General features: G+C 44.9%; 1 protein-coding gene across 3 annotated transcripts in view; it reads right to left on the minus strand.

The window, feature by feature from the left end:
• Positions 1–11,569: 11,569 nt before the first annotated feature.
• Positions 11,570–19,567, minus strand: part of raver2 (ribonucleoprotein, PTB-binding 2) — a 176,708-nt gene continuing 168,710 nt past the window's right edge. For all 3 annotated transcript variants that reach the window (XM_014123425.2, XM_014123424.2, XM_014123423.2), the window contains exon 15: positions 11,570–12,340. In XM_014123425.2, coding sequence (XP_013978900.2) covers positions 12,200–12,340 — 141 coding nt within the window. In that variant the 3' untranslated portion in view covers positions 11,570–12,199. The remainder of the gene's footprint in view (positions 12,341–19,567) is intronic.

Raw genomic sequence — 19,567 nt, forward strand, 5'->3', positions numbered from 1 at the left:
CTTCTGTTCTGTGTCAAATTCCAAAGCGTCAAACGCAATATTAATTATTGAAAACATATATTTGTATATTACAGCAGTAAATATGCATGCTAAAATTCGATCGCATCTAGAAATAGCTTATTCACAGTAAAGCAATATCAACGTATTTGTAATATAAAATATTGCAAAATCTACGGTAGAGATTTCATGTCAGAAAGAATCCACATACTTAAAAAAAAAACAGTAGAAAGCAAATAGCACACCCAATCTGAGTCTACAGTCGTGGCCAAAAGTTTTGAGAATGACAGAAATATTAATTTTCACTAAGTCTGCTGCCTCAGTTTGTATGATGGCAATTTGCATATACTCCAGAATGTTATGAAGAGTGATCAGATGAATTGCAATTAATTGCAAAGTCCCTCTTTGCCATGCAAATGAACTGAATCCCCCCCAAAACATTTCCACTGCATTTCAGCCCTGCCACAAAAGGACCAGCTGACATCATGTCAGTGATTCTCTTGTTAACACAGGTGTCAGTGATTCTCTCGTTAACACAGGTGTGAGTGTTGACGAGGACAAGGCTGAAGATCACTCTGTCATGTTGATTGAGTTCGAATAACAGACTGGAAGCTTAAAAAGGAGGGTGGTACTTGGAATCATTGTTCTTCCTCTTACCATGGTTACCTGCAAGGAAACACGTGCCGTCATCATTGCTTTGCACAAAAAGGGCTTCACAGGCAAGGATATTGCTGCCAGTAAGATTGCACCTAAATCAACCATTTATCGGATCATCAACAACTTCAAGGAGAGCAGTTCAATTGTTGTGAAGAAGGCTTCAGGGTGCCCAAGAAAGTCCAGCAAGCGCCAGGACCGTCTCCTAAAGTTGATTCAGCTGCGGGATTGGGGCACCACCGGTACAGAGCTTGCTCAGGAATGGCAGCCGGCAGGTGTGAGTGCATCTGCACGCACAGTGAGGCGAAGACTTTTGGAGGATGGCCTGGTGTCAAGAAGGGCAGCAAAGAAGCCACTTCTCTCCAGGAAAAACATCAGGGACAGACTGATATTCTGCAAAAGGTACAGGGATTGGACTGCTGAGGACTGGGGTAAAGTCATTTTCTCTGATGAATCCCCTTTCCGATTGTTTGGGGCATCCGGGAAAAAGCTTGTCCGGAGAAGACAAGGTGAGTGCTACCATCAGTCCTGTGTCATGCCAACAGTAAAGCATCCTGAGACCATTCATGTGTGGGGTTGCTTCTCAGCCAAGGGAGTGGGCTCACTCACAATTTTGCCTAAGAACACAGCCATGAATAAAGAATGGTACCAACACATCTTCCGAGAGCAACTTCTCCCAACCATCCAGGAACAGTTTCGTGACGAACAATGCCTTTTCCAGCATGATAGAGCACCTTGCCATAAGGCAAAAGTGATAACTAAGTGGCTCGTGAAACAAAACATTGATATTTTGGGTCCATGGCCAGGAAACTCCCCAGACCTTAATCCCATGAGAACTTGTGGTTAATCCTCAAGAGGCGGGTGGACAAACAAAAACCCACAAATTCTGACAAACTCCAAGCATTGATTATGCAAGAATGGGCTGCCATCAGTCAGGATGTGGCCCAGAAGTTAATTGACAGCATGCCAGGGTGGATTGCAGAGGTCTTGAAAAAGAAGGGTCATCACTGCAAATATTGACTCTTTGCATCAACTTCATGTAATTGTCAATAAAAGCCTTTGACACACTGTAATTATAATTCAGTATTCCATAGTAACATCTAACAAAAATATCTAAAGACACTGAAGCAGCAAACTTTGTGGAAATTAATATTTGTGTCATTCTCAAAACTTTTGGCCACGACTGTACAGCCTTTAAAATGTTTTGTTCAGTCGTAAAGACTTCAGTATTGCAAAGCACACGCACGCACACACACACACACACACACACACACACACACACACACACACACACACACACACACACACACACACACACACACACACACACACACACACAAACACACGGTTCAGTACCCTAGGCACAGGCTCACTCTTTGTGCTCACCCAGTGTAGTACCAACACTGTTGTGTCAATGCAGCCTACAGACACGTCAAACTAGCTGATTCTCCTACAACACTGACCGTGTACCTTGTTTCCAATCAATATAAAAATACGCCTAGATGTCAACATGCAGAGATGGGCACAACCGATATACAGTACCAGTCGAAAGTTGGGACACACCTACTCATTCAAAGTATTATTATTATTTATTTTTTTACAATTTTCTACATTGTAGAATAATAGTGACGACATCAAAACTATGAAATAACACATATGGAATCATGTAGTAACCAAAATAGTGTTAACCTCTCTAGGGTATGTGGGACGAAATTGTCCCACCTACTCAACAGCCAGTTTAATCCTGTGGCGCGATATTCAAATACCTTAGAAATGCTATTACTTCAATTTCTCAAACATATGACTATTTTACACCATTTTAAAGACAAGACTCTCGTTAATCTAACCACACTGTCCGATTTCAAAAAGGCTTTACAACGAAAGCAAAACATTAGATTATGTCAGCAGAGTACCCAGCCAGAAATAATCAAACACCCATTTTTCAAGCTAGCATATAATGTCACATAAACCCAAACCACAGCTAAATGCAGCACTAACCTTTGATGATCTTCATCAGATGACACACCTAGGACATTATGTTATACAATACATGCATGTTTTGTTCAATCAAGTTCATATTTATATCAAAAACCAGCTTTTTACATTAGCATGTGACTAGCATTCCCACCGAACACTTCCGGTGAATTTACTAAATTACTCACGATAAACGTTCACAAAAAACATAACAATTATTTTAAGAATTATAGATAGAGAACTCCTATATGCACTCGCTATGTCCGATTTTAAAATAGCTTTTCGGTGAAAGCACATTTTGCAATATTCTGAGTAGATAGCCCGCATCACAGGGCTAGCTATTTAGACACCCAGCAAGTTTAGCACTCACCAAAGTCAGATTAACTATAAGAAAAATGTTATTACCTTTGCTGTTCTTCGTCAGAATGCACTCCCAGGACTTCTACTTCAATAACAAATGTTGGTTTGGTTCAAAATAATCCATAGTTATATCCAAATAGCGGCGTTTTGTTCGTGCGTTCAAGACACTATCTGTAGTGTAAATAAGGGTCACGCGCACGACGCATTTCGTGACAAAAAAATTCTAAATATTCCATTACCGTACTTCGAAGCATGTCAACCGCTGTTTAAAATCAATTTTTATGCAATTTTTCTCGTAAAAAAGCGATAAAATTCCGACCGGGAGTGGTGGTTTTCGTTCAAAGAGAGAGAAAGTAAACATTGAGTCGACTCGGGCACGCGCGCCCCTTCCCATTGTCCTCAGATCGGCCACTATCAAAATGCGCTACTGTTTTTCAGCCATGGGCTGCAAAGCCACGATTCAGCTTTCTGGCACCTTCTGAGAGCCTATGGGAGCGTTAGAAAATGTCACGTCATGCCAGAGATCCCCTGTTTTTGTTAGAGATGATCAATAAGGCCATGAAATGGTCAGAGAGAGCGCTTCCTGTTTGGAATCTTCTCAGGTTTTGGCCTGCCAAATGAGTTCTGTTATACTCACAGACACCATTCAAACAGTTTTAGAAACTTTAGGGTGTTTTCTATCCAAATCAAACAATTATATGCATATTGTAGTTACTGGGCAGGAGTAGTAACCAGATTAAATCGGGTACGTTTTTTATCCGGCCGTGCAAATACTGCCCCCTATCCCCAACAGGTTAAACAAATCAAAATATACTGCTCAAAAAAATAAAGGGAACACTTAAACAACACATCCTAGATCTGAATGAATGAAATAATCTTATTAAATTCGTTTTTCTTTACATAGTTGAATGTGCTGACAACAAAATCACACAAAAATAATCAATGGAAATCCAATTTATCAACCCATGGAGGTCTGGATTTGGAGTCACACTCAAAATTAAAGTGGAAAACCACACTACAGGCTGATCCAACTTTGATGTAATGTCCTTAAAACCTGTTGGGGCTAGGGGGCAGTATTGAGAATTTTTAAAAAAATATGTGCCCATTTTTAACTGCCTCCTACACCAACTCAGAAGCTAGAATATGCATATTATTGTTCAGGTTTGGATAGAAACCACTCTGAATTTTCTAAAACTGTTTGAATGGTGTCTGTAAGTATAACAGAACTCATATGGCAGTCAAAACCCTGAGACAAATTCTGACAGGAAGTGGATACCTGATGTGTTGAATTACCTTTAAACCTATGCCATTGAAACACACAGGGGCTTATTAATCTTTGAGCACTTCCTATGGCTTCCACTAGATGTCACCAGTCTTTACAAAGTGTTTTGAGTCTTATACTGTGAGATCTGACCGAACAAGAGCCTTGGAACGGTGGTGGCCAATTAGACTCTGGCGCGCGAGTTCATGTTGGGTACTCTCGTTCCAATACGTTTTAAAAGAGAATGCAATCGTCTGCCTTGAATATTATTCATGTTCTGGTTAAAAAAGGCACTAATGATTTATGCTATACAACGTTTGACATGTTTGAACGAACGTAAATATTTTTTCCCCCCCTCGTTTATGAAGACAAGTCCGGCGGGCATAGATCATGAGATCATGTGCTAACAACACGGAGCTTTTTGGACATAAATTATGAGCTTTTTCGAACAAAACTACATTTGTTATGGACCTGGGATTCCTGGAAGTGACATCTGATGAAGAGAATCAAAGGTAATGGATTATTTACATAGTATTTTCGATTTTAGATCTCTCCAACATGGCGGTTAATCTGTATCGCAAAGCGTATTTTTCTGGGCGCAGTGCTCAGATTATTGCAAAGTGTGATTTCCCAGTAAGGTTATTTTTAAATCAGGCAATCCGGTTGCGTTCAAGAGATGTAAATCTATAATTCTTTGAATGACAATATAATATTTTACCAATGTTTTCGAATAGTAATTATTTAATATGTTGTGCTGATTGACTGGCGGTTATTGGAGGGAAACGATTTCCTCAACATCAACGCCATAGTAAAACGCTGTTTTTGGATATAAATATGAACTTGATAGAACAAAAAATGCATGTATTGTCTAACATAATGTCCTAGGAGTGTCATCTGATGGAGATTGTCAAAGGTTAGTGCATAATTTTAGCTGGTTTTCTGCTTTTGGTGACGCCTGTCTTTGAATTGACAAAACATTACACACAGCTATTGTCAATGTACTCTCCTAACATAATCTAACTTTATGCTTTCGCCGTAAAGCCTTTTTGAAATCGGACAACGTGGTTAGATTAAGGAGATGCTTATCTTTCAAAGGGTGTAAGATAGTTGTATGTTTGAGAAATTTGAATTATGACATTTAATTGTTTTCAAATTTGGCGCTCTTGATATTTCACCTGTTGTTGATAGGGTGTACCAGGGGTGGGACGCTCCCACATAGCCCATAGAGGTTAAAACAAGTCAAAATGAGGCTCAGTAGTGTGTGTGGCCTCCACGTGCCTGTATGACCTCCCTACAACGCCTGGGCATGCTCCTGATGAGGTGGCGGATGGTCTCCTGAGGGATCTCCTCCCAGACCTGCACTAAAGCATCCGCCAACTCCTGGACAGTCTGTGGTGCAACGTGGCGTTGGTGGATGGAGCGAGACATGATGTCCCAGATGTGCTCAATTGGATTCAGGTCTGGGGAACGGGCAGGCCAGTCCATAGCATCAATGCCTTCCTCTTGCAGGAATTGCTGACACACTCCAGCCACATGAGGTCTAGCATTGTCTTGCATTAGGAGGAACCCAGGGCCAACCGCACCAGCATATGGTCTCACAAGGGGTCTGAGGATCTCATCTCGGTACCTAATGGCAGTCAGGCTACCTCTGGCGAGCACATGGAGGGCTGTGCGGCCCCCAAAGAAATGAAACCCCACACCATGACTGACCCACCGCCAAACCGGTCATGCTGGAGGATGTTGCAGGCAGCAGAACGTTCTCCACGGTGTCGTGCTCAGTGTGAACTTGCTTTCATCTGTGAAGAGCACAGGGTGTCAGTGGCGAATTTGCCAATCTTGGTGTTCTCTGGCAAATGCCAAACGTCCTGCACGGTGTTGGGCTGTAAGCACAACCCCCACCTGTGGACGTCGGGCCCTCATACCACCCTCACGGAGTCTGTTTCTGACCGTTTGAGCAGACACATGCACATTTGTGGCCTGCTGGAGGTCATTTTGCAGGGCTCTGGCAGTGCTTCTTCTGCTCCTCCTTGCACAAAGGCGGAGGTAGCGGTCCTGCTGCTGGGTTGTTGCCCTCCTACGGCCTCCTCCACGTCTCCTGATGTACTGGCCTGTCTCCTGGTAGCGCGTCCATGCTCTGGACACTACGCTGACAGACACAGCAAACCTTCTTGCCACAGCTCGCATTGATGTGCCATCCTGGATGAGCTGCACTACCTGAGCCACTTGTGTGGGTTGTAGACTCCGTCTCATGCTACCACTAGAGTGAAAGCACCGCCAGCATTCAAAAGTGACCAAAACATCAGCCAGGAAGCATAGGAACTGAGAAGTGGTCTGTGGTTACCACCTGCAGAACCACTCCTTTATTAGGGGTGTCTTGCTAATTGCCTATAATTTTCACCTTTTGCCTATTCCATTTGCACAACAGTATGTGAAATTTATTATCAATCAGTGTTGCTTCCTAAGTGGACAGTTTGATTTCACAGAAGTGTGATTGACTTGGAGTTACATTGTGTTGTTTAAGTGTTCCCTTTATTTTTTTGAGCAGTGTATATATTTAGATTCTTCAAAGTAGCCACCCTTTGCCTTGATAACAGCTTTGCACACTCTTGGCATTCTCTCAACCAGCTTCACCTGAAATGCTTTTCCAACAGTTTTTAAGGAGTTCCCACATATGCTGAGCACTTGGCTGCTTTTCCTTCACTCTGCCGTCCAACTCATCCCAAACAATCCCAATTGGGTTGAGGTCGGGTGATTGTGGAGGCCAGGTCAACTGATGCAGCACTCCATCACTCTCCTTCTTGGTCAAATAGCCCTTACACAGTCTGGAGGTGTGTTGGCTTATTGTCCTGTTGAAAAACAAATGATAGTCCCACTAAGCGCAAACCAGATGGGATGGCTTATCGCTGCAGAATGCGGTGGTAGCCATACTGGTTAAGTGTGCCTTGAATTTTAAATAAATCACAGTGTCACTAGCAAAGTACCCCCACACCATCACATCTCCTCCATGCTTCACTGTGGGAACCACACTTGCGGAGATCATCCGTTCACCTATTCTGCGTCTCACAAAGACATGGCGGTTGAAAACAAAATTCTCAAATTTGGACTAATCAGACCAAAGGACACATTTCCACCGGTCTAATGTCCATTGCTCGTGTTTCTTGGCCCAAGCAAGTCTCTTATTCTTCTTGGTGTCCTGTAGTAGTGGTTTCTTTGCAGCGATTTGACCATGAAGGCTTGTTTCACGCAGTCTCCTCTGAACAGTTAATGTTGATGTGTCTGTTACTTGAACTCTGTGAAGCATTTATTTGGGCTGCAATCTGAGGCTGGTAACACTAATGAACTTATCCTCTGCAGCAGAGGTAACTCTGGGTCTTCCTTTCCTGTGGCGGTCCTCATGAGAACCTGTTTCATCATAGCGCTTGATGGTTTTTGCGACTGCACTTGAAGAAACTTTCAAAGTTCTTGTACTTTTCTGGTTTGACTGACCTTCATGTCTTAAAGTAATGATGGACTGTCGTTTCTCTTTGCTTATTTGAGCTGTTCTAGCCATAATATGGACTTGGTCTTTTACCAAATAGGGCTATCTTCTGTATACCACCTCTACCTTGTCACAACACAACTGATTGTCTCAAACGCATTAAGAAGGAAATAAATTCCACAAGTTAATTTTTAACAAGGCACACCTGTTAATTGAAATGCATTCCAGGTGACTACCTCATGAAGCTAGTTGAGAGAATGCCAAGAGTGTGCAAAGCTGTTATCAAGGCAAAGTGTGGCTACATTGAAGAATCTCAAATATAAAATACATTTGATTTGTTTAACACTTTTTTGGTTACTACATGATTCCATATGTGTTATTTCATAGTAGTGATGTCTTCACTATTATTCTACAATGTAGAAAATAATAAAAATAAAGACCCTTGAATGAGTAGGTGTGTCTAAACTTTTGACTGGTACTGTAGATGGGAAAGCCCTTAACCCTTCAACCTCTGGTCAGGTCACTGGTTCTAGCAAAACTAAAAGCACTCTGGCCTTTGAGGCCAATTCCACTGCTGATTCTCATTCTTCCCCTTTAACCAGGGCTTGCTTTAAAACCTGTAACATCATAAACGGTATACACTGTGTACAAAACACTGCTCTTTCAATCAGTGTAGATTAAGGGGAGGAGACAGGAGTTTTAAGCTTTGCTACAGTTGAGACATGGATTGTGTATGTGTGCCATTCAGAGGGTGAATGGGCAAGACAAAAGATTTAAGTGTCTTTGAACGGTTATGGTAGTAGGTGCCAGGCGCACCAGTTTTAGTGTGTCAAAAAATATGTGTATCGAGAATGGTCCACTACCCAAAACATCCAGCTAATTTGACACACCTGTGGGAAGCATTGGAGTCAACACGGGCCAGCATCCCTATGGAATGCTTTCAACACCTTGTAGAGTCCATACCCCAATGAATTGAGACTATTCTGAGGGCAAGGGGGGGGGGTGTGCAAGTCATTATTAGGAAGGTATTCCTAATGTCTGGTATACTCAGTGTACATGCAAGACTACAGGGAACACTTCTAAGAGGAGACAGAGACAGAGAGATGTTCTGCAGAGGTAATGAGGTATCTGTGCTGACTATCATCATAATATTATATGGTAGCAGACCTGGAGCATACCATAAGAGACCTCAGCTAAATGCTCTCTCACTCACTCACTCACTCACTCACTCACTCACTCACTCACTCACTCACTCACTCACTCACTCACTCACTCACTCACTCACTCACTCACTCACACACACAGCAGCCAGACCAGAGGGGGAAAAAAGAGGAATCAAAATGGAACGACAAATGAATAAACACAGACTGTGCTAGCAGCTGGAGCTGTTTTTCTCTCTTTCTCTCCTCTCTCTCTGTCCCTCTCTTTCTCTCCTCTCTATCTGTCCCTCTTTCTCTCCTCTCTCTCTGTCCCTCTCTTTCTCTCCTCTCTTTCTCTCCTCTCTCTCTGTCCCTCTCTTTCTCTCCTCTCTCTCTGTCCCTCTTTCGCTCCTCTCTCTCTGCCCCTCTCTTTCTCTCCTCTCTCTCTGTCCCTCTTTCTCCCCTCTCTCTCTGCCCCTCTCTTTCTCTCCTCTCTCTCTGTCCCTCTTTCTCTCCTCTCTTTCTCTCCTCTCTTTCTCTCTCTCCCACTCTCCTCTCTTTCTTTCTCTCCCACTCTCCTCTTTCTCTCTGTCCCTCTCTTTCTCCCTCTCCCACTCTCCTCCTTTCTTTCTCTCCCACTCTCCTTTCCTCTCTCTCCCACTCTCCTCTCTTTCTTTCTCTCCCTCTCTGCTGTCTGTTCCCCTCATACCTGCCAAAAGCAGGCTATTAACGCACACACAACTTATTCACACACTCACACACAAACTACAGTACACTAAATTCCTATAAAAATCTATGGACCTGCTATTAGGCAAAGAAGGAATATGAGCAGGTCAGAAAACACACAGGCACAGCTCTGCATAGCACTGTGGCACACCCGGTAATGGCTTAGAGAGAAAAGGCTAATTAAATCTGACTACAGACAGACATTATGACCTGCCTTTTACAGATACTGACTGAGACAGCCTCCTACAGTCACGCACGCACGCGCACACACACACACACACACACACACACACACACACACACACACACACACACACACACACACACACACACACACACACACACACATAAATAAAGAAGCTACACACACTTCTAAGCATTGCCTTTTAAAGACGTGGTTGAAGCTAGCAATCAACTGGCTGGAAAGCCAAGTCAAACATACACACACATAGTACAAGTAAAAGTATGGCTCTAAGCCAGTGTAACACAGCACTGAAAGGGATTTAAATATGTTACAGCTTGGCCCGTTAAGAGCATAATATATGACACCACTAAAAACATCAGTGCTTCAAATCAAGTCACGTGACACAGGAGAACGCTGCTTTTTCAACTCAGAGTGGAGGATAAAAACAGACAGATTAGAGAGAGACTGGGGATCAGATAGAGAGAAAAGGAGAGGAAGAAAGATGAAAAGAGAGAAAGAAACTGACAGTTTGATTGATTGTAGCACACTACACATTGAGTGGTAATGCCCTTGTATGCCCTCATGTTGGCATTGTGATATTAGTTGGTACAGTAGCTGTTGTTATTGCCTGGGTCTAAGGCTGAAGACCTGTGCCAGTACTTAACATGGTGCTAAAGCCCTCATCCCATGCCCTTCGTACCTCTAAAACCCCCCCTGTCAGTCCACAAGGGTTGGGTTTCAGTGCCTTTTCACTTTCACTGTACCACAGGGGTAGGCAAGCCTGGTCCTGAAGTGCCGCAGGCACGTTTTTGATGTAACCGACCTGGAAGACCAGATGTGTTGAATTTAGTCAATCACTGAACTGATCAATTAGCTCAGTTGGTCAGCTGTGGTGCCTAGTTGGAACAAAATCCTACAGTACCTTTAGCACTCCAGGAAAAGGGTTGCCTACCCCTGCTGTACCACATGAATCTCAAGGTGATTCATTTAAATTCCATTCATGGCTTGATGAAAATTGCCGGTTATTTTTATAGATAGGCTTCTATCTTTTTACTTTCTGAATTGACTGAATCAAAATGGAAATTACTCCAATCTCTGAGATAATTCAACATGGCTACTCTCCTGTTTCCTGTTTCATTTCTAATGGCAGTATTAAAGCGTTGGTTGGTTTGTGTCTCCACAGCGCTTCCCATCCAGAAAAGTCATTTAAAAAACAGCAGAAAAAGAAGAGGGGAGCCTGGGAACCTCTTCTGTTCCTCGACTGAGCCACTGTTCAATGGCCCCTACAGAAAACGACAGCCATTATAAACAGTGGAAGGTTTCCACCCTGTAGGTATCATACACAGAGCCATAAGAAGAAGGCCAAGGTCTTGGAAATGTCCATCCCCTAGCTAGTTATAATACATGGCTATATCGACCCAAAGAAGTGTCCACTCAGTGACTATTGTCATGTCTATAAGGTACCAAGTTAGGTGTCCATTCATTTGCTAGTACACCAGACCAATGGGAGCCTATAAGTGTCCATTGTTCAAGGTTAAAAGCAGTGATTAGACATCCGTCTCCCTGTGTATCTGAGTTTCCAGGGTAGCCCTGCCTTCTTCTACCCTGCTAATGGCTGATCACTCCTACACTTACGACACAACACGCACGCACGCACGCACACACACACACACACACACACACACACACACACACACACACACACACACACACACACACACACACACACACACACACACACACACACACACACACACACACACACACACACACACACACACACACACACACACACACACACACACACACACACACACACACACACACTACATCAAGGTCTCCACAAAGAGAGAGATAAAAGGAGAGCTTAGGTGATCAGAAAAAGAGAAAGACACTGAGGAAGAGAAAAACACGTCAGTTACAGTGAGTCATCAAATCAACTCTGTCTGCAACACTGGCCAGTTTCCCCCGTTTGTAGAAAAGCGCACAGAGAGATTAGAAACTGAGTGATAGAAACAGAGAGAGAGAGAAACCTGACTACACACTGACTGGCCTTCAACAAGGCAGACCGACTGACTGGCAGAATGACTGACCCTAAAATACAGAAGCAGCTCACATACATTAGAAACAATGTACAGAGATTATTAGTCAACGAAACATTTACACCAACTGAGTTAAGAGTTAAGGCTTGAACAGGACAAAAGCAACATAGTGTGTGTGTGTGTGTGTGTGTGTGTGTGTGTGTGTGTGTGTGTGTGTGTGTGTGTGTGTGTGTGTGTGTGTGTGTGTGTGTGTGTGTGTGTGTGTGTGTGTGTGTGTGTGTATATACCAACATCATAGAACACTAAAGCTGAGACTGTGTATGTACTGTATGGTTTAGGAGATAGGGTGCAGGGGTTCAGAGAGAGGGAGGTCAGAGGTCATCTCTAGATCCTCTTCTTCTTGAAGTAGTCAGCGTACTGACCCCCCAGCCCCTGGGAGTGCTGCCCCACGTACGCCCCCTCTGATGTCATATTGTGCACCGCCAAGTGAGGGTACTCCCGCTTCTGCCCCCGAGTCGTCTGATTCTAGAGAGAGAGAGAGAGAGAGAGAGAGAGAGAGAGAGAGAGAAGATCATCAAAGATCTCAGTCACCCGAGCCACAGCCTGTTCACCCCGCTACCATCTAGAAGGTGGAGAAAGTACAGGTGTATCAAAGCTGGGACTGAGAGACTGAAAAACAGCTTAATCACTACCGGCTACTACCTGGTACTCTGCCCTGCACCTCAGAGACTGCTGCCCTATGTACATAGTCATTGAACACTGGTCACTTTAATAATGTTTACTGTTTTATCGACTTGATATGTATATACTGTATTCTAGTCATGGCTCATCTTATATAGCTACTGCTGTACATAACGTTTCTATTCATATACTGTCCACACTGTCAATACACACCATTTATACATGTTCACTTCTATTCCAGACTCTGACATTGCTTGTTCTGATATTTCTTATTTATGTAAATGACGATACCACTCAAATATATCCAGACGATACCGCCCCAATAGATCCAGATGATACCGCCCCAATAGATCCAGATCATACCGCCCCAATATATCCACAGACGATATCTCCCCAATAGACCCAGACGATACCGCCCTAACATATCCAGATGATACCGCCCCAATAGGTCCACAGACGATACCGCCCCAATAGATCCAGATGATACCGCCCCAATAGATCCAGACGATACCGCCCCAATATATCCACAGGCGATACCGCCCCAATAGATCCACAGATAATACCGCTCCAAAATATCCAGACGATACCACCCCAATAGATCCAGATGATACCGCCCCAATAGACCCAGACGATACCGCCCTAACAGATCCAGACGATACCGCCCCAATAGATCCACAGACAATACCGCCCCAATAGATCCAGACGATACCGCCCCAATATATCCACAGGCGATACCGCCCCAATAGATCCACAGATAATACCGCTCCAATATATCCAGACGATACCACCCCAATAGATCCAGATGATACCGCCCCAATAGACCCAGACGATACCGCCCTAACAGATCCAGACGATACCGCCCCAATATATCCACAGACAATACCGCTCCAATATATCCAGACGATACCGCCCCAATATATCCAGACGATACCGACCCAATAGATCCACAGACGATACTGACCCAAAAGAGCCACAGACGATACTGCCCCAACAGATCCACAGACGATACCGCCTCAATAGGTACACAGACGACACCGTCCTAATAGATCCAGACGATACCGGCCCCAATATGTCCAGACGATACCGACCCAATAGAGCCAAACGATACCGACCCAATAGATCCAGACGATATCGCCCCAAAATATCTAGACGATACCGACCCAATGGGTCCACAGACGAAACCGCCCCAATATATCCAGACGACACCAAACCAATAGATCCACAGACGATACCGCCCCAACAGATCCATATTCGATACCGCCCCAATAGATCCAGATGATACCGCCCCAAGATATCCACAGACGATACCGCCCCAATAGGTCCACAGACGATACCGCCCCAATAGATCAAGATGATACCGCCCCAATAGACCCAGACGATACCGCAATAACATATCCAGACGATACCGCCCTGACATATCCAGACGATACCGCCCCAATAGATCCACAGACGATACCGCTCCAATATATCCAGATGATACCGCCCCAATAGATCCAGATGATACCACCCCAATATATCCAGACGATACCGCCCCAATAGATCCACAGACAATACCGCTCCAATATATCCAGACGATACCACCCCAATAGATCCAGATGATACCGCCCCAATAGACCCAGACGATACCGCCCTAACAGATCCAGACGATACCGCCCCAATAGATCCACAGACAATACCGCTCCAATATATCCAGACGATACCGCCCCAATATATCCAGACGATACCGACCCAATAGATCCACAGACGATACTGACCCAAAAGAGCCACAGACGATACTGCCCCAACAGATCCACAGACGATACCGCCTCAATAGGTACACAGACGACACCGTCCTAATAGATCCAGACGATACCGGCCCCAATATGTCCAGACGATACCGACCCAATAGAGCCAAACGATACCGACCCAATAGATCCAGACGATATCGCCCCAATATATCTAGACGATACCGACCCAATAGATCCACAGACAAAACCACCCCAATATATCCAGACGACACCAAACCAATAGATCCACAGACGATACCGCCCCAACAGATCCATATTCGATACCGCCCCAATAGATCCAGATGATACCGCCCCAAGATATCCACAGACGATACCACCCCAATAGGTCCACAGACGATACCGCCCCAATAGATCAAGATGATACCGCCCCAATAGACCCAGACGATACCGCCCTAACATATCCAGACGATACCGCCCTGACATATCCAGACGATACCGCCCCAATAGATCCACAGACGATACCGCTCCAATATATCAAGACGATACTGCCCCAATAGATCCAGATGATACCACCCCAATATATCCAGACGATACCGCCCCAATAGATCCACAGACAATACCGCTCCAATATATCCCGACGATACCGCCCCAATAGATCCAGATGATACCGCCCCAATATATCCAGACGATACCGCCCCAATAGATCCACAGACAATACCGCTCCAATATATCCCGACGATACCGCCCCAATAGATCCAGATGATACCGCCTCAATATATCCAGACGATACCGACCCAATAGATCCACAGACGATACTGACCCAATAGAGCCACAGACGATACTGCCCCAACAGATCCACAGACGATACCGCCCCAATAGGTACACAGACGACACCGCCCTAATAGATCCAGACGATACCGGCCCCAATATGTCCAGACGATACCGACCCAATAGATCCACAGACGAAACCACCCCAATATATCCAGACGACACCAAACCAATAGATCCACAGACGATACCGCCCCAACAGATCCACATTCGATACCGCCCCAATAGATCCAGACGATACCGCCCCAAGATATCCACAGACGATACCGCCCCAATAGATCCAGACGATACCGCCCCAAGATATCCACAGACGATACCGCCCCAATAGGTCCACAGACGATACCGCCCCAATAGATCAAGATGATACCGCCCCAATAGACCCAGACGATACCGCCCTAACATATCCAGACGATACCGCCCCAATAGATCCACAGACGATACCGCTCCAATATATCCAGACGATACCGCCCCAATAGATCCAGATGATACCACCCCAATATATCCAGATGATACCGACCCAATAGATCCACAGACGATACCGACCCAATAGATCCACAGACGATGCCGCCCCAACAGATCCACAGACGATATCGCACCAATAGATCCAGACCATAACGCCCCAATATATCCAGACGATACCAACCCAATAGATCCACAGACGATACCACCCCAATAGACCCACAGACGATACCGCCACAATAGACCCAGACGATACCGCCCCAATATATCCACAGACGATACCGCCCCAACAGATCAGATGATACAGCCCCAATATATCCAGACGATACTGCCCCAATATATCCACAGACGATACCGCCCCAATAGGTCCACAGACGATACCGCCCCAATATATCCACAGACGATACCGCCCCAATAGGTCCACAGACGATACCGCCCCAATAGATCCAGATGATACCGCCCCAATAGAGCCAGACGATACCGCCCTAACATATCCAGACGATACCGCCCCAATATAGCCAAAGACGATACCACTCAAATATATCCAGATGATACCGCCCCAATAGATCCAGACGACACCGCCTCAATAGATCCAGACGACACCGCCCCAATATATCCACAGACGATACCGCCCCAATAGGTCCACAGATGATACCGCCCCAATAGATCCACAGACGATACCGCCCCAATAGATCCAGACGACACCGCCCCAATAGATCCAGACGATACCACCCCAATAGATCCAGACGATACCGCCCCAATATATCCACAGACGATACCGCCCCAATAGGTCCACAGATGATACCGCCCCAATAGATCCACAGACGATACCGCCCCAATAGATCCAGACGACACCGCCCCAATAGATCCAGACGATACCACCCCAATAGATCCAGACGATACCGCCCCAATATATCCACAGACGATACCGCCCCAATAGGTCCACAGACGATACCGCCCCAATAGATCCAGACGACACCGTCCCAATAGATCCAGTCGATACCGCCCCAATAGATCTACAGACGATGTAAGGGAAGACCCCCATGAAATGGACAAAATAGAATGGGAACATATTGGCACTGCACGAATCATACACACAATGCACAATACCACCCAATTTGGTCCACATTCATCCAAATCATATTGCAAATTTAATTTGGCAAATGCCAAGTGTCACACCCCAAAAATCCTATAGATGGCGAGTGCGCTCCACCATGAATTTTCACATTGCAAATGTAACACAAGTCAACACCCAAGAGTAAAATTTAGAAAATATGATTTTTTTTCTTTCGGCAAAAGCACATTTTGCAATATTCTGAGTAGATAGCTCGCCATCACGGGCTAGCTAATTTGACACTCACCAAACTCAGATTTACTATAAGAAAACTACTATAATTGTTTGATTTGGATAGAAAATACCCTAAAGTTTCTAAAACTGTTTGAATGGTGTCTGTGAGTATAACATAACTCATTTGGCAGGCAAAAAACTGAGATGGTTTCATGCAGGAAGTGGCCTGTCTGACAAGGTGTCGTTCTTCTTGTCTCTGTTTATTGAAGAGTGAGGATCTTAGCTGTCCCGTGACACTTCCTACGGCTGCCATAGGGGCTGTAATACCAACATGTTTCAAGCAGACCACCATAGTCCCTGTGCCCAAGAACACAAAGGCAACCTGCCTAAATGACTACAGACCCGTAGCACTCACGTCCGTAGCCATAAAATGCTTTGAAAGGCTGGTAATGGCTCACATCAACACCATTATCCCAGAAACCCTAGACCCACCAGAATTTGCATACCGCCCCAACAGATCCACAGATGATGCAATCTCTATTGCACTCCACACTGCCCTTTCCCACCTGGACAAAAGGAACACATGTGAGAATGCTATTCATTGACTACAGCTCAACGTTCAACACCATAGTAAACTCAAAGCTCATCACTAAGCTAAGGATCCTGGGACTAAACACCTCCCTCCGCAACTGGATCCTGGACTTCCTGACGGGCCTGCCCCAGGTGGTGAGGGTAGGTAGCAACACATCTGCCACGCTGATCCTCAACACTGGAGCTCCCCAGGGGTGCGTGCTCAGCCCCCTCCTGTACTCCCTGTTCACCCACAACTGCATGGCCAGGCACGACTGCAACACCATCATTAAGTTTGCAGATGACACAACAGTGGTAGGCTTGATCACCGACAACGACGAGACAGCCTATAGGGAGGAGGTCAGAGACCTGGCCGGGTGGTGCCAGAATAACAACCTATCCCTCAGCGTAACCAAGACTAAGGAGATGATTGTGGACTACAGGAAAAGGAGGACTGAGCACGCCCCCATTCTCATCGACAGGGCTGTAGTGGAGCAGGTTGAGAACTTCAAGTTCCTTGGTGTCTACATCAACAACAAACTAGAATGGTCCAAACACACCAAGACAGTCGTAAAGAGGGCACGACAAGGCCTATTCCCCCTCAGGAAACTAAAGATTTGGCATGGGTCCTGAGATCCTCAAAAGGTTCTACAGCTGCAACATCAAGAGCATCCTGACTGGTTGGTATCACTGCCTGGTACGGCAATTGCTCGGCCTCCGACCGCAAGGCACTACAGAGGGTAGTGCGTACGGCCCAGTACATCACTAAGCTACCTACCATCCAGGACCTCTACACCAGGCGGTGTTAGAGGAAGGCCCTAAAAATTGTCAAAGACACCAGCCACCCCAGTCATAGACTGTTCTCTCTACTACCGCATGGCAAGCGGTACCGGAGTGCCAAGTCTAGGACAAAAAGGCTTCTCAACAGTTTTTATCCCCAAGCCATAAGACTCCTGAACAGGTAATCAAATGGCTACCCGGACTATTTGCATTGTGTGCCCCCCAACCCCTCTTTTACGCCGCTTCTTATCATATATGCTTGTCACTTTAACTATGCATTCATGTGCATACTATCTCAGTTGGGCCGACCAACCAGTGCTCCCGCACATTGGCTAACCGGGCTATCTGCGTTGTGTCCCCACCCACCCACCAACCACCACCCGCCAACCCTTCTTTTTCGCTACTGCTACTCTCTGTTCATCATATATGCATCGTCACTTTAACCATATGTACATACTACCTCAATCAGCCTGACTAACCGGTGTCTGTATGTAGCCTCGCTACTGTATATAGCCTCACTACTTTTATCTTTCACTGTCATTTTTTACTGTTTTATTTCTTTACTTACCTATTGTTCACCTAATACCTTTTTTTGCACTATTGGTTAGAGCAGTAAGTAAGCATTTCACTGTAAGGTCTACACCTGATGTATTCGGCGCAGGTGACAAATAAACTTTGATTTGCCTGCCTTGACCTGTCATTTACCTGCCCCGGTGTTTACAATAAACATTGTTACTTCACACAGCCTGCACTTGGGTCTTAGCTTGATTCCTGATAATTAAGAAGGAAAGAAATTCCACAAAATAACTTTTAACAAGGCACACCTGTTAATTGTAATGCATTCCAGGGGACTACCTCAGGAAGCTGGTTGAGAGAATGCCAAAAGTGTGCAAAGCTGTCAAGGCAAAGGGTTACTACATGATATATTTTCATTTGTTTAACACTTTTTCTTGGTTACAACATGATTCTATGTGTTATTTCATCATGTTGATGTCTTCACTATTATTTTACAATGTAGAAAATAGTAAAAATAAAGAAAAACCCTTCAATGAGTAGGTGTGTCTGAATTTTTGACTGGTACTGTAGATGTAACTCTTGGTAGAGCATGGTGTTTGCAACGCCAGGGTTGTGGGTTCGATTCCCACGGGGGGCCAGTACAGAAAAGAAAAGTATGAAATGTATGCATTCACTACTCTAAGTCGCTCTGGATAAGAGTGTCTGCTAAAATGAAAAACAAAAAAAACAAAAAAAATACATGAGTTCAGCTCAAGTCTCTGAGTAAATCCTCCCACTAGGCTGTCTGCTCATCTCAGCTCATTCTCCTAATCTCCCACGCTCAAACGTCACACACTGCTACTACAGCCGTCCAGGATAATGCATCTAGTACCACTACAAATCTCTTGTCGACAGATGCAGGTA

This window comes from Salmo salar, chromosome ssa10 (genome assembly GCF_905237065.1).
Source record: "Salmo salar chromosome ssa10, Ssal_v3.1, whole genome shotgun sequence".
In the NCBI taxonomy this organism is placed as follows: Eukaryota; Metazoa; Chordata; class Actinopteri; order Salmoniformes; family Salmonidae; genus Salmo; species Salmo salar.